Consider the following 17,115-nt stretch of genomic DNA (forward strand, 5'->3'; position numbering starts at 1 on the left):
GCAAGGACTTGAAAGAGAAGCAAGAGGGATCAGCAATGGGGACAGGAGATGCTATGCTGGTTTAGCTTGCTGCCACTTCAGGTGTGGGTGGAAAGCACTTCAGCAGAGGAGAAAGGCTTTCAGTTAGCAGTTTGGTCAGCTTTGGAAAGTGAAATACAGAGCCCTAACTTTCCTTCACTAACATAATCTCTTGGATTTGGTCCGCACTAAATTATTAATACAAGAATGAATTGCAGTGAGCCTAAGACTGTCCACAAGTGGAGGGTAAACAAAAGTCAAGATGGTAGCCACAACCATCCAAACAAAGCCCCACCCCTTTTTATGTGGAACATGATGCAATGGGTGGGGCTTTGATTTCATGATTGTGGCTACCATCTTGGCTTTTTTGACTCCCTCTGAGAATTCCCTGGCCTGACCCTCAAGCTTCTGTGCTCCTTTCTTCTTTTTCCTTCTGTGAACAAAAGAAGAGGAAATTGAAAGAATCTTCTTTTTAAAAAAGAGGATGATTGCAACACTGAAATCAATCACTTTGAATTTTGTTAACAAACCAAGATTTGAAGATAAAAGTTGATGTTGGTTTGTGCTATTTAGATGTGGTAAAAAACACCATTTCCTAATTTCAGACATAATGGGAAATGGGTTTATTCACAAACCAAATAGAACTTTCCAGTCTTTTCCTTGGGTGGGTGAAGAAAGAACAAGGGTGGGAAAACATACAAGTCAAATCTAAAATTCTACAATTTGATTTTGAAGCAGTAAACCATTGTTCAGTATTAATTTTGAACTAACTCAGAAAAAGAAGGAAGATCTGCAAATCTGATTTAACATGGGCAGCTAAGGATCTGAATATTTAAACCCTCCATTTCTTCTTAGGCTCACCTACTCTTCCTTAAGCAGCATTCTTTGCTCTGTCTGCAGTGAAAACACAAAGAAAACCACAGAAGCTTAATTGCTAAACAACATGGATTGTAGATTGTGGAGTGAACATCTCTGCAAACCTTTTTAGCAACTGAGCCTCCTACATGGCGAGAGATGTTTATGCCCCATTGTTTTTGATTAGTTAGATAATTTGGCTGCAAAGAATAAAAAAGTTAATTAAATAAGTTCTGTGTATTTTGAAATTTTATTTTATGGCATATTTATGAATTTGAGGAAAAGTATGGGTGAACCATCACAGCTTTTTTTTTTTTAATTTATTTTACCTATGATTATCAGGTCTTTCTGGTGCTGGTAAGACAACCATTGGGTTTGCACTTGAGGAATATCTTGTGTCTCATGGCATCCCTTGCTACTCACTTGACGGTGACAACATTCGTCATGGTCTTAACAAGAATCTAGGTTTCTCTGCTGATGACCGAGAAGAAAACATCCGCCGTATTGCTGAAGTTGCCAAATTATTTGCTGACGCTGGCTTAGTTTGCATTACTAGTTTCATTTCTCCTTTTGCAAAGGTAAATCTGTCTAGAAAGTTATTCTGTACTTTAAAAAAAAAGACTCTTTGTTGTAGGATAAGCATTTAAAAGAGCCACCTCCTTGTGGAACATCCACTGTCGGTTATAAATAAATCTTCAGTATTGTTATCCACAAGAAAGAATCCATTTGTATCTTTAGAAAGACTGTTCTTCTCTTTGGGGATGTAACATCCTTGTGAGCATTTCTTTCTAATATCAAACCCAGCTTTCTTCAACAGGAAGCCGCCACCCCCCCCCCCCCCCGCAAGAAACACTGGACTTCATCTGCTACATTTAGCTTGATCCTAGTCAATCAACCAAAATCCTACTTGCTGGAATTTGATGCTTTCTTACTTAATGTCCTTCTGCTCAGCATTCCTTCCTTACTCTCTGGCTCAAGCCAGTTTAAAAAAAAAAAGCATCAGTAGAATTGGAATAAATTGCTGGAATGTGTGTGAGAGAAGAAGACTCTTAAGGCCTGCAACCCTACCTTTATCTATTTGGTCAACAAATATGGGCAAATCTGTATGCTTGTGACTGTGTATGTGTGTGTGAGAGAGTGACAGAAACAGAAAAACAACACTTTGAGCATCCTGGGATCTATTTCTTTCTGTGTTTGTGGAGATATCTTCATGGAACAGAAAAGAAGAAGAAGAGTATTAAGATAACAGCATTACTGATGGTTGTTTTGTTCCTTTTTACAGGACCGTGAGAATGCACGGAAGATTCATGAGATAGCTGGGCTTCCTTTCTTTGAAGTTTTTGTGGATGCACCTCTCAACATCTGTGAGAGCAGGGATGTGAAAGGCCTGTACAAAAAAGCACGAGCTGGAGAAATCAAAGGTTTGATCATCTTATCCTGACTGCAGTACATATTGTCTACATAATCTCCTTACTTTATACCCCTACCCCTAAACACAAGCTTTACGATCTACAAATGCCCTAGTGCATCAGAACTCTGCAAACTCTAGTTTGTTGTACTCTTCATGTCATTTGACTTGAAGTTCTGATAGGGTTGGGTAATGGCTAAGTAACTGAGCAAGTAGGTGAGAAGAGAGGCTCCAACAGGGGATTCTTTGGCTGTAAGTCCATGTTAGCTAGAAAAAAATTATTGGGAAGTATGTGATGAGACTTGGAAAGCAGTTGATACAGAAGATAGAAAAGCCACTGTTCTTCTAGATGTACTATTTGATCTTTGACCATAACCTCATTGTCTTACAAAAATAAATATTCAACCATTCTAGGATTCACTGGAATTGATTCAGGGTATGAGAAACCAGAAGTGCCTGAACTTGTGCTGAAAACCAACATTTTTTCAGTGACTGAATGCATTCAGACCATTGTAGAGCTCTTGCAAGAACAGGTATGCTGTGCTGGCTTTCAGTAATGAAACCTACTCTAGAAAAATGGGGTTTTCATTTTTCCAGGTCCATGTTAACTAATCCATCTTTCACAAGGGGATTTTATCTCTTACTTTTTCTTCTTCTACTAGAGCATTGTTCCTTCATCTTCAATAAAAGATGTTCTTGAACTGTTTGTGCCTGAAAATAAAGTAGAACAAACTTGGGCTAAAGCTGGTACTTTGCCTTCTGTAAACATTACCAAGGTAAGAGATAAGCTAAAGTGTGATTCTGGTACAGGAAAACTAACTGCTTAATTAACTAAACAAACAGCAAAGAAGACCTTGTCCTGTGTGTTCTTAGATCTAAAAAAAAAACTGTCATATTTGCTGCCTGCAAAGTACTAAGGATGCGCAGAGCAAGGGAAATCTACTCTCTTTATTGGCCTTTTCCAGTGGGAAGCCATTTTCATTTTTTGCTTTTTTTTTTTTAATAATTAAATATCCAGATAAAATGGGCAGAATGGTGTAAGGAAGGGCTGAGGGTTGGTTTTTGAGATGTGTCAAAACAATGTAATAAGACTATGCAAGGCATTTTTAGAAGAAAATAAATATACAAGATTCCTTTCCCTTTGTACATCTTAAAAGTGAAGTGTGTGTGTGTGTGTGTGTGTGTGTGTGTGTGTATTAAGAGGAAGATATACTTTGGTCCTGCCAGCCTTCAAGTCTGCTGGAAGTAAAATGCCAAATTATTGCAGAGTTCTTTTACATCCCTTGTCAGGCTCTTGGCAACTGGCTCAAACAAAGAAATTATTCTAAGCAAGATTCTCACAGTGTTACTGAGATTAAAAGGATAAGAACATGACAAGGATTTCAGCACCTGAACTATTTGCGATTTAGAACAATTTATCCCCCAATACATTAGGACTGAGACTTCCTTCACTTTTTTTTTTTTTTAAATATTTTCTTGTGAACTTTCAGTAACTTTCAGTAACTTTCAGAAGTGGTGGGTACATTATATCCATGCTCTTTTTGGAAGGAAGTATTGCTGATTTTACCTAAGTAATCCTAATTGGGAATACTCTGATACCTAATAAGAAAAGTATTAGCAAACGACTGTTGTACTGAATTGCTGAAAACAGGCATTCCTTATTTTTATCTGCAGATTGTCATATGCTATACTGTTTTTATTTTTCAGTTGGATCTACAGTGGGTTCAAGTCCTAAGTGAAGGTTGGGCCACTCCACTGAAAGGGTTTATGCGGGAGAAAGAATATTTGCAAGTTATCCATTTTGGCACCTTGCTCGATGGTATAGTTTACTAGTTCACATGCTTTTTTTAAATAACGATTGTATTAAATGTTACAGTTAAAAAGATAAAAGCTAATACAAACTAAAACAAATAAAAGAATAAAAAATAGAAAGTGAAGAAAAGAAAAGAAAAAGGAATAGAAAGAAAAATAGAAAGAATAAGAAAAAATAAGAATATAATAAAGAATCAGTTTTAGTCTTGTCTGGTAGAACTTGTTCCTTTTCCATAACATCATTTAGACACATCATTTATCTATAATGGCAAACATTCTTAAAATTAACTTCTGAGTTCATTGTTCACAAATATCTTTCAATACATCCAGTGTTAAAGTATTTTGCGCCATTCTGCTTTAGCAAGTCGAATTTAACTGTTCTTCTCCTTTAATTGTAATCTTTATTTCCTTCTGGTTCCCTCTAGTGACCAACCTTCAAAGTCCCATCTTATCATGTTTTATTTTTAAAAAAAAAATCAGAACATCCGTTTCCCACAGGAAGGTGTCATATAATTAATTTCAAAGTCTTATTTTAAATCCATCTGGACCCTTAGTCCGTTTATAACTTTCTGAAATCAACACTGTACTCTGCTGTTTATTAAAAAAAAATTTTTTTCTAAGTCCTTAAACTCATACTTAAAATTTATTTCACTAAGGATTGAAGGAAACTCACCCAGTGAATGCCATAAACCTTGCCATTCTGAAGGTTCTTAATATTTAAAAAGCAGCAAAAAAGTAATTCCAAATGTGATTAAGAAATGTGGCTTGGCCAAACCTTATGTCCATATAGGCTACATTTCCACTGTGAGCTTAGTTGGAATTCCTCAACTCCCAACCACTCGACTCACAAGCTGACTGCAAAAACCTCAGTTCCTGCAGTCTACTCATGTGGAGCAGCTGTCCAGAGTACATGTGGGTAATTCCACGATCTCTCCTTTCTCCGGAGAGATTTCACCAGCCAGGATCTGCCCTTTGGTCACCGATCTCCACCGTAATGTCATCTCTGCTCCTTTAGGGATGTCTAGTTCACCATATCCTCGCCGGACTTACCAGTTCATATGCATTGTCCTTAGAAGTTCTTTTCGGAAAAAGATTTGAAGGAACCAAATTCTCATTAAGAATATTGCTTGATTAGTGTGTAATGAAGTTAGTACTTTTTTCTTTTGAGAACTGTAATTATAATAAACTAGAAAAATATACTGATCATAGACAGGTAAATTGCTAGATCAGATCAAATCAAATCCTTGATCATATGTCAATAAATCCTGGATTCACTCCAGTGCTGAAGGTCACAGAGTAATTTTATTGGATGCAGGGCTATCTAGATTCAAATTGCTCCTTTTTCATGGATCTCCTTGAGTGATCTTGGACCACTTAGTGTGCATAATCAACAGAGTTGTCAGAAACTAATAAACCACTAAAAATAGTTTTAGAGCACTGAAAGCAATTTAATAGACATTTGAAATACTTTACTGAACAAGCACATTGCTGCAGTTTTGTTTCCCACAATCATCATCAGTTTCTCCTGCCTACCAGAAGTGAAAGTGGAATGATGTGGATGTATCAGGACCAGGGACCCCTTATTTATATCATCTTCAACTCTGTGAAAATTGGCATCTCCTCTAAGTCAGATCTTGACTATGTCCTAGTCTGCTGGGATATAGGTAGGATCCAATTTTACTAAACAGAGAGGATGCACAATGTTTCAACTTCACTTATCTTACAATGGTTCTTATGAAAATTAAATGGAAAAACCACAGAGGCTTCATTCAACTGCAGCTCTATGCAGTCCATATTCTCGTCTGCATCAAAGGACAGCTTCAGTTGGTCACATCCATGACACAACATTGATACTTTGGCTGCTTGCATCTACCTGTGGATCCATCTACCTGTGGATCCATCTTTCTAGATTGGTCGTCATCATGCAATCATGGCAGAAGACCATGTTTAGAATTTAAGTGTCATCTTGATATTTTGGAAGCTATTTGTGATTGAGAGGCAAAGCAATTAAAATATGGTTGTTAATTATCTTTATATTTTGCCAGGAAAGGGTAGAATTGATATATTCAAGCTTGGTATGTATTCAGTTGTTTTTGCTATGTTATAAAAATAATTCTAAAAGATTAACTGACAGACCACGTGTGTTGCTGAAATGAAATTTTGATGTAGAAATCCAGAATCATTGAGTATATTCATGATCCAACCATTTACACTGTGCTTTTCCAACATTTTTATTGGATTGGAAATGGCAACTCTTAATTAGTTTTATTCCTGACTGAAGTTCATGGCAAAATGCTTCTTAACTTTGATGGATCTGGGTTTGCATCCAATATTATGCCTCCTCCTCCTCCTCCTCCCTCTTCTTCAATGGATTAGGTAAGCACAACTTATCAACCACTGACCCAAGGCAGCTCACCAGTCATAGCCTGAAGCCTATTGTCTTGTGGTCATCACCATCTCCTTTCTAGAATTTTACATCCTCACACAGTGTTCCCCATTGTGATATGCTAGGGGAGCAGAAGTTTAGTTATTAGGAAAGGCTTCCTAGAGAGACAGCAAAGATGGGAAGTCTCAAAAAGCTGCCATAGCTGACTTGGAAGGATGTACTAGGCTTAATGGGTCACACATTTGGAAGATTTTCTGTATATCATATCTGACAACAGTAAGAGAACTTAAAAAATTATTAATTACAAATATATTAATCATCTTTTTAAACCTAGTTTTATGGAAGTGAATATATGACAATGGGGTCATTGATAGAGCTTTGCAAATTCCTCTCCAAAATTTGTGTATAAAAAAAACATTGATAAGAGTATGCCATTGGAAGAGTTAAGTAAAGGAAAGTGCATCTGGTTGAATCATAGTATAAGCATAACCACTTTTGAAAAGTTTCTGATTGTGCATGAATTCAGTATAATCTGTAGACTTGGTAGATATGAAATTTAACCCAAGGACCACAGAGTCTCTGTAGTGGCTTGGATTCGAAGGTGCCTTTCATGAAGCAGGAAGTAACTTCTGCTCATGGAATTTTTCCATTAGTGCTTTAAAACATTTTACAAGAAAAGTAATCCATCATCCAGGGACATCCTTCCATTTCTGTATATTTCTCTGCTCTGGATGTAACTATTTTAATATTCCTTACACATGTGCAAAGCAAGCCCATTTAACAAAGCATCCAACCTGTATCTGAATTACAGTGGGAGCCCTCTACTAGACATGTAAAGGTTCCCATCAGCAAATGCTTGCAGTTAACCACTTGCAGACCCATTTATTTGTTTGTTTGTTTGTTTGTTTGTTTGGCTTGTATGCTGCCCATCTCCCCCAGGGGTGACTCTGGGTAGCTCACAATAAAAAAGAAAAAACACAATTCTCTCCAAGATGGCTAAAAACTATAAATAATTAAAAAACATATTAAAAATACCCTAAAAAACCTCCTCTAATTTTGGCCCTATAAAAACCTGTAAGATGCTGGGGGGGGGCAACCCATCATCCCACCAGCCATCTCCACAGGTGCGGGCCCCCCTCTGGCCCCCAGGCCTTCTGGCAAAGCCAGGATTTAATCCCTTTCCTGAAGGCCATGAGGGAGGGGGCACACCAGATCTCAGGAGGCAGGATGTTCCATAGGGCGGGTGCTGCAGCAGAAAAGGCTCTCTGCCTAGACCCCACCAATCGAAATTCCCTGACCAGTGGGGTCTGCAACCTGCCCCTTCTGCTGGACTGAGTGGGATGGGCTGAAGTGACCAGGGCGAGGTGGTTCCTCAGATAACCTGGTCCCCTGCCATGAAGGGCTTTAAAGGTGATGACCAACACCTTGAATTGGACCTGGAAACAAACCAGTAACCAATGCAGCTTGCGCAACAGCGGTGTTATATGTGCCCTCCTAGGGGCATTAAGAACTGTCCGTGCTGCCGCGTTCTGCACCAGCTGTAGCTTCCGGATACTCTTCAAGGGTAGCCCCATGTAGAGCGCATTACAGTAGTCCAACCCAGAGGTGACCAGGGCATGAGTGACCGTGCGGAGGTCCCCCTGATCCAGGAAGGGGCGTAACTGCCGCACGACACGAAGTCATGCAAAGGCCCTCCTGGCCACGACTGCCACCTGCTCTTCGAACAGGAGTCGTGAGTCCAGGAGAACCCCCAAATTACGCACCGGGTCTGTCTGGGGTAGTGCAACCCCGTCAAGAACCAAAGATGACAAAGTCCTAGATCCTGAGGCTCCCCGTATCCACAGCCACTCCGTCTTACCAAGGTTCAGCTGAAGCCTGTTGTCCCCCATCCAGGCCCCCACAGCCTCCAGGCACTGGGAAAGGGCAGTCACAGCATCACTTAAGGCACCTGGGATGGAGATGTATATTTACATTTCAAAGCCCATAACACAAAAGATGCTTCCTCAGAAGGATTTTTTTTTTTTGCATCGGCCCGTTTAGAACAATATTTTCACTCACCATGCACCCATTGCATGATCTCATGTAATAGTGTGGAGGCCTCCCCCATTTTAAAAATTGTCCCAAATCTAGTAAGATCATGATACCTCAAGACATCATGAGAGAAGACCAAAATCTCACATGATCCTATGGAAGTGGCCTTTTAAAAAAATTAAATTGGTGGATAGTGATCTATGGATGCCATCTAGTGGTATCCTAGAGATCTTGTGCCACATTGCCAACTCCTGTTTGAAGCTGAGATTGAAAAGCTGCAAGAGAGTTTCAATACATTTTCTGCTCCAGTTATCTTAGAGCATGTTTTGCGATATGGAAGTGCGCATGCCCCTATGGACACAACATAAATGAAAATCCTTTTGCACATGATGATGCAGCTTCAGTCTTTGGTGCTTGCCTTGCACATATGTAACTTTAAGCTTAATCTTGAGAGGACAGCATGATTAGGTAAAAGCAGTCCACCTGAATATCTTTGGATCCAACCCACACTCAGGATAATCAGAAGGATTATTTCACAGAAAGTTAGAATAGTGAGAATGGTCACAGCATCCATTAATTTTGAAATCACACTAAAAATCGTGTACTCAATGGCTAAACATACTTCGTTTCTAATTTGTTAATTGATTTTATTTCATGAACTGAGAACTTGAAATGCAATGTATTATATTTACAATCCAGAGGACCCCCAAGTTAAATAGTATTCATTTAATGGCAAAGTTCTTGATTATAAGGGAAACTAAAGCTGAACATGTACTTTGGATTTTAAAAAATGGATTTCAATAGAACTAATTGTGGGAATACTATAGATATAATTTCAACAAAGCATTTGAAAAATATATGATGAGCGAGCTAGTTAAATGTGGGTTGGATGGCATAACAAAAGGATTCAAAAATTACACTCATAGAGCCCTCACTGATGGCTCCTCCTCAAACAGGAGGTGGGATGCATAAATTCACTCTTGGGATTTGTGCTATCAATAATTTTTATTAATGAATGCTTGAAGAGCTGAAGAGGATGATTGTCAAATTTGCAGATGACATAAAGTTAGGTGGGATAACTAGATGACAGAAATTACATTCAAAATCATCTTCATAGGTTAGAGCAGTAGGTTGAAAATAACAGAATTAAATTTTACAGAGGCAAATGCAAAGTTATACATTTAGAAAACTGAAATGAAATGCACCTGTATAAAATGAGGAACATCTAGCTTGGTAAAAATAGTTATGAAAAAAAATGGACTAAATAGTTGATTACAACGGAGCGTTAGTCAACAGTGTGCTGTGGCTGAAAAAAAGAGATATGTGACTTTAGGCTGTAGTTCCAGTTTATTATCTGTTGGCCACACTTCGAGTAGTGTGTCCAGTAAGATTATTTTATTTTATTTTATTTATTTTACTTTTATTATTTTATTTTATTTCTCAGACTGCTATGCTGCTTCAAACTATAGACTCTGAGCAGCTGACAAAAACCTCAATTTAGTATTGAGGTTAAAAAAATTAAAAGAAAAACGGCAACACTCCAGTGGCAGTAGTCATTTTTCCTTTTCTTCTGGGCAATTTAAAAGGGATTCATACAAATTGTAAAAGTTCAGAGAAGGTCAACAACAAAGATAATCAGGGGACTAGAAATTTCTGTAAAGACAGTTTGAAGGACCTGGGAAAGTTTTACCTTAAGAAGTAAGTGAACACCAAAGATAGATAAAATTACAAATATTTGAAAAAGAAAAAGGTCAGCACCATTCTCCATTCTTCTGGAGCACAGGATTCAAAAAAATGGATTTAAGTTAAGGGAAGGCAGACTTTAATTGAATATTAGGAAGTTTTACATTTGATGGTGGAATCAGTTATTCAATGAAATAGTAAGTTTTCCCTTCACTGGATACATTCAGGCAGAGGCTAGATGAGCCTGTGGTTGGGATGCTTTAATCTGGATTCCTACACCAAGCAGGGGGCTGAAGTGAATGACTTAACTAAAGAAGAACATTTGAAGAACCAAACAAAAAGGAAAGAAAGAAATTGCTGATGTTCTGGTGCAAACAGACAGACAGGATAAGCCACAAAAGACAAGAAGTGATGTCAAGACATGATTGCGTAACCTATTTGACAGCTGTGATAGCAGTGTATGTCTGATGAGGAGGACTATGTTGTAATCTGGAAGAAATAAGATTGTGAAACCCTGAAGCCTGAAGAAGTTTTGTATAAAGTAGGATTAAATGAGAAGCTTGGAAACAGTTGGTGAAGAAAGCAACAATAAGCATTAGGACTCTGATGTCAAGAATGAGGGTCATCTTGGAGCTCTGATTAAGAACTCTAATTAAGAACTAAGCTTTTGCCCTCTCTTTAGAACTGGGTAAGCATTCCTATACACTTTGGCTTTTGTCCATCTTGTTACATTTACAGTATATTGTAGACTATCCTAGGGAAGTTTATGCATTGGAATGTAGGACATTGATTGTTTGATTCAAGCAGTGATTTAGGAAAAAAAATATTGTATTAGGTATTGAACTTTACAGCCAACTAAAATTGAGGAAATGATTTAAATAGAAATAAAAAATTTGAAGAAGTCTGTTCAAAAAGGAGAAAAAAGAGCAATTCCTAACATTAAAGACAACCAGTTCAGAAAGAACATAAATATAATGTATAAAATTAACTGAGAGTGACCAATTATTACAATCAAATCTAAATGATGTGATCTTCAGTCTGAGGTACATAACTGCTGCTAGATATTTAGCTTTACAAAGAATACCAAATGGGTAATCTCCTTCAAGTCAGAGTATTGTATTAAAATTGAACAGTCTCCCTTGAAAGTATTTAAACAAAGGATATGTAGTATTCCCTCAGTTCTTTAACTTGAGGATATGCTACAGTTATTCAATATAGCCATATAGAGAAGAAGAGACATATTCCAGTTTGAAGTTCTTTAGGTGTCCTACATAGATAACTCTATTCTCAAGATCCTTAATTTCTCAGAGAAATGAGAAAACTATACTGGTAAACTGTAAGAATACATAGGTAACTTCCAGCCATCTTATTTGAGAATAAGGGGATAAGCACAAAAATCAAGCCTTTAACTCTTCAGAGAGCCTGCTGCTGAGAATCTTCTCCTTTTCTGGAGGTTTCAAATGAAACGCAGCCCATTTTTTTCCATTTTTTAAATTAATTGACTCATGACTTTGTTTTTTTGAACAGATGGTGTTATTAACCTGAGCATACCAATTGTACTTCCAATATCTACCGAAGACAAGAAACGTCTGGAAGGATGCAGTGCATTCACCCTGGAGTACAACGGGCGGAGGGTGGCAATCCTTAACAACCCAGAATTTTTTGAACACAGAAAGGAAGAGCGTTGCGCGCGTGTCTGGGGAACCACTTGCTCAAAGCATCCCCATGTAAAAGTAAGCAAATACAAAAATCAGTACTATTTTTGCCTCCATAAATATGAATAAACCATAGGTCTCTTGCAGGGGTGTCTGGGGCTGGGTCAAGATAGCAGCCACAACCACCTGATTGAAGGCCTGCCCCTTTTCACATGGAGGGGCAGGGCTTTGATTGTGCCATTGCACTACCCACCTTAATGTTTTTGACAATACCCCTGGCTGTTGATGCCTTGGTCCACTGTGATACTTTTCACTGCATTCCATCATTTACAGAAAGTGATCAGTATGAGTGAAGGTTAGATCCATACTGGGGAAGGTTTGAAACACTAAGAATTCTTGGCTACAAGTTGCTCCCAAACTATGGAATGTACTCTCTCCTCACTTTTTCTGCTTTTAGGCCTTCCTTTTTAGCTAGGTTTTTCTGTTTGAATTACTTAATAGTTGATTTTAACTGTTTTTATCAGATGTTAATTGTTTTTGTGTGTACACATGCTTTAACGCAACCACCTTGAGTAACCTTTGGGCAGTGAGAGGATGCAAATCAAAATAATAATATTAATAATTATCTACAGCAGGTGTTAGCGCTTACCTGATTTTCACTGAACTTGAAAATGCTAACCAGGATCAGACCCAGAGCAAAACAATGACAGACTTTCTGTATTGTTGCCAAGGAAACTACATGGACATGTTCATGAAGTCATCAGAAATTAGTGAGGAGCTGTGTGCATTTCCTCCTCTCCTATTTGTTCTGGTGAACCACATGAATAGTCAATGCTAACCATACAGGGTCAATGCTAACCATACAGATATCTGCAGTGGGCAGCATTTCATAGATGTGAATATTTTTGAAAGACTTGGGGACCTGCACTAATCACACTTGCAGCTCACATGGAAATGGTTGCATGCAAAGCTAGGCTTTCAAATGCAGACAATCTCATGTGTTGGGCTGAACTTGCAACAGTATAATGTTTGAATTGGGCTTGTAATTTCCAGGTACAAAGTCACCATGGAACTCTCACTTAAGTGTTGCCTGAAAGAAAAGCAATATTTGTGGATGGAGTGAGAATGCAACAGTGACAATGTCACTATCTAACCTCAGTGGCTTGCTCAGAGCTCCATCTATTTCTCATTCCAATCTGGGGCTAGAAAGTTTTGCTGATTTGCATAACATAAGAGCAAATGGAAACAAAAGTCTTAGTAGTTAACAGCAAGTTGCTGTCAGCCTCAGTTCCCCAATCTAAGAATGTCTAGAGTATTTAATATGGTCAAGAACTACAATCCATAGGAATATGCTTGGTATCACCACCCTTTCCCCCACTCTGTGCACGTTTCAGGTTTTTTTCATCCTGTCATCCCTCGCTCAACTTTAACTTTGATTTAAGTACAGATTTTCCATAGATTTTCCACTTATCCATCTTGTTCCAGCTGAGAAAGGAGAAGGAAAACCAATATTTCTATATTTTGATGATCTCATTTTTTAATTGCCAAGTGACTATGTTTGCTTACTTATTAATTTAGTCTATTTTTATTTCACTTCCTGTACCAATGCACTTTGAAGAGGTTTACAAAATATAATATGCAATAATAAAAACAATATATTACAAACATATAAAGGCATATTCATTTAAAAGGTGTGTGGGAGAAAAAAAATACCACAGATCCATTCATCCAACATTTCTACAAGGAATGGTTGGGTGAAGACAAAAATGTTCAGCAGATACCAAAATATGTAGTAATAGGTGCTTCATAAATTTAAGGAGGAGAGCATTTAAAATAGTAAACTCCACCATGGAGAAGGGCCACCTGTAAGCAAGCCCCAGATGGCACTCTTCAGCTTTTGGGACACACAGCAAGACCTCTGTTGGATGGTCTCAGAAATCACCTGTGTCTATGATGGGGAAGGTGGTCTGTCAGTTCACATCCTTTCTCTGCATTAGCAGAATGTGGAATCTTAACCACGCTTTGATCACTATATTTTCTTTATTTAAGTAATTTAAACAGTACTATCTACAAAATGATTCTTTCTCCTTACTTTAGATCTGAGGCAGAAGAACGTAGTGCATCCATTATTCTTTGACCCTGATTTCCAGTTCCAACTAACATAGCTAGGAATGAGATTATGGGAATTGAAATCCAGTAACCTCTGGAGCCTGATAAGCTTTAGACAGAGGCCGCTTTATTATCTTTGAATATCAGTTCTTTCTAATTCTTTTTGATAGATGGTGATGGAAAGTGGAGATTGGCTTGCTGGTGGTGATCTCCTGGTACTAGAGAGAATAAAGTGGAATGATGGACTAGACCAATACCGCTTGACTCCCTTGGAGCTGAGGCAGAAGTTTATGGAGATGAATGCAGGTAGTTGTTTGTATACGTAAACCTCTAATTACATGGCCCTTTTCAGTTCATGTGTTTCTGATTCTCCCAGTGCTGTGTCCCTTGTATTTCAGATGCAGTGTTTGCTTTCCAGCTGCGCAATCCTGTGCACAACGGACATGCTCTACTGATGCAGGATACTAAACGTCGGCTGCTAGAACGGGGCTATAAGCATCCAGTGTTGCTCCTACATCCTCTTGGAGGATGGACCAAGGATGATGATGTGCCCTTGGACTGGCGCATGAAGCAGCATGCTGCAGTGCTAGAAGAACATGTCTTGGATCCCAAATCCACTGTGGTTGCAATTTTCCCTTCTCCTATGTTGTATGCTGGCCCAACGGAGGTATGGTGTTTAGTTCCCCAAACACCTAACATTATTTTTTTTTCTCTTACTGTTGTTCTGTTGTACAGAAATAGTAGGGGAAGAGTGAAAACCTTTTTATTTTCATTTCTGTCTCTCTTGCTCCCTGGCCTTTTGTGTCCTGCCAATATTTAGGCTGACCTTCCTCCAAAGGGCTGGTCATTTTCTTGCAGTTTCTATGAAACACACAATTTTTGGCAATTCAGAATAATACCAGTATAACCAGCTGTGCTTCTTCAGAACAAAAGGCCTACCTAGCTCCTTCCTTTTAGGTGATGCACCTAAATCTTCAAGGACATTTGGAAAAGTGTAGTTCAAGGATCTGCAACAGAATGTTCACAGCTCCCATATGAACAGCATACTCCTATGCAGGTTTACTTAAAACATGCTGTGTGGAGAAAGGCTTATATCCATGTCAGGTAGCATAGTTAAACTGTAGGAATTGTAGGAGGAAATCATTAGAGTTAAAAAGGTTTGAAAGAAAATTATAAACTATAAATGTATGGACTTATACATTTTGGTGAAACATGGGCTGCATTTAATAGCTGACTAAAATATGTGTACGATCGATTGCAGAGGTCCCCATATTTTTGGGATCAGTGTGCATAGTTGAACCTTTGAGAGCACTGTCATAAAGGGATGGATTTGATAGGCATGGCCAGTCACAGAACTCCTGTTTGCCCCAGGGCAAATTCATGAGTTTCCTCGTTATCTTCTCTAGCTTCCAAGGATACTCTCTACTACTTCCAATTATTTCTGCCTATTTTTTGGACTAGAGGATACAGTCCCAAACAGATCATTGAATTGTATCACCTATCATTTTTATTTTCTGATGGAGAAAGGAAGCATTCTTGGGAGTAAAATTTATTTCTAATTTTTAAGGAAGGACTGTAGAATAAGTAATGTCTGAAAAATTGGAATCTGTAGTCTAGAGGAATAAGTTAGTAAAACCAAGGATTAGTCAGATAAGGGTTTAAAATGAAGATGACCATTTGTTTTGACAGGGAAAGATTAGTGCTAAGACAGAGGACTATGAGGCCATTATTCATGGACTTTCTTCTACATGAAGCAAAGTATTTTCTCTCAAAGTGAAAATTATTAGAAGGAATGTAAGAAGTAGCAAACTATTATCTTCCATAGATCCTTTTTCTTTCTGACAATGGGCAAGAAAGTGATGATGATGATGATGATGATGATGATGATGATGATGATGATGATGATGATGATCTGAGAAGTCCTATGTTCTGCTGGAGCTCCAACAGTCGAAAGGAAATAAGGGAGAAACCATGGACATATTACATTCTCTTTCCCAGTTGATTTTTTAAAAATTTATTTATAGGAATTCTCTCTTATTTAAGACTATCAATAAGGGGTAATTAATCTATGACAACTTTGGAACAGACATGGTTTGGGGTATAGCAGAGAGCCAGGACTCTTGAGTGTCACCCCATCTTGGTACATCCCTTTTTGATATCAGAGTTTGATGATGTGAGGGATCTGCCTGGAAGTTTCCAAAGTGATAAAAAGGGGGATTTCTGATATCAGATCTCTCTCTCTTATTACAGTATCAAAATATTTTAGATATATGAAATAGTATCAGTGTGCATGAATCTTCTTGAGATTAAATCTCATTCAGTTTTTTGAGGCCCCCAAGTAAGTGGGTATAAGATTGTAGCCTAAGGTACCTTGAAGCACCCACCCATCCACCTTCTTTATAGCACACGGATGTTCATTCTTGTGGCAGGTCCAGTGGCACTGTAGGTCTCGAATGATTGCTGGTGCCAACTTCTACATTGTGGGTCGAGATCCAGCAGGTATGCCTCATCCAGAGACCAAGAAAGACCTGTATGAACCCACACAAGGTGGAAAGGTGCTTAGCATGGCTCCAGGACTGACCTCTGTGGAAATAATTCCCTTCCGAGTAGCTGCATACAACAAAGTACAAAAAGCAATGGTTTTCTACGATCCCGACAGGTAAGTAATAATAGCCAATTACAACTCCCATAGTTAGCACTTTCGCACATAAGGCTGTGTCCTCATTGGTACCCAACCATTGGAGCCGTTGGAACCAAGATGCCTTCACATCCTTTTTTTTTCCTGCTGTGCCCACATGAATTCGGCTTCATTTCATCCCCGGCTTGTGAGCGAAACAGGCTTCATTTGTCCTTAGTGTTAAATCAGTATTTTCCCCATTACTCTTACACTATTCAAGAGCATTTCAAGGTATGGAAAATTTGTTAAGCTTTATTATCCTTTACCTCAAAGAGTAGTCAAGAGATGCAGAATGACTGAAACCAGAGGCAACAGAGGCAAGATGGGGATGAGAACAGCAAATTTCACACTAATATAGTCATCTGCCAACAAGAGTGGGTGGACAGCACTATAATTTGGTATTGGGAAAATGCTGTTAGTGGATATTTGACAACTTACCTACGCAAATATGGTTATTTACATTATAAAGTCAAGAGTAAAC

General features: G+C 38.4%; 1 protein-coding gene across 2 annotated transcripts in view; it reads left to right on the top strand.

Moving 5' to 3' along the window:
• Positions 1-17,115, top strand: part of PAPSS2 (3'-phosphoadenosine 5'-phosphosulfate synthase 2) — a 48,849-nt gene that overhangs the window by 26,915 nt on the left and 4,819 nt on the right. The window contains exons 3-12 of one of the 2 annotated variants that reach the window (XM_015891474.3): positions 1,216-1,451; positions 2,156-2,294; positions 2,696-2,814; positions 2,944-3,057; positions 3,989-4,100; positions 6,139-6,168; positions 11,721-11,926; positions 14,128-14,263; positions 14,356-14,624; positions 16,387-16,616. In XM_015891474.3, coding sequence (XP_015746960.1) covers positions 1,216-1,451; positions 2,156-2,294; positions 2,696-2,814; positions 2,944-3,057; positions 3,989-4,100; positions 6,139-6,168; positions 11,721-11,926; positions 14,128-14,263; positions 14,356-14,624; positions 16,387-16,616 — 1,591 coding nt within the window. The remainder of the gene's footprint in view (positions 1-1,215; positions 1,452-2,155; positions 2,295-2,695; positions 2,815-2,943; positions 3,058-3,988; positions 4,101-6,138; positions 6,169-11,720; positions 11,927-14,127; positions 14,264-14,355; positions 14,625-16,386; positions 16,617-17,115) is intronic. The other variant, XM_007422492.4, reaches the window with a different exon arrangement.

This window comes from Python bivittatus, unplaced genomic scaffold (genome assembly GCF_059951505.1).
Source record: "Python bivittatus isolate LINGU-HERP-01145 unplaced genomic scaffold, Pbiv_v1 ctg000400_np1212, whole genome shotgun sequence".
NCBI classification, from domain to species: Eukaryota; Metazoa; Chordata; class Lepidosauria; order Squamata; family Pythonidae; genus Python; species Python bivittatus.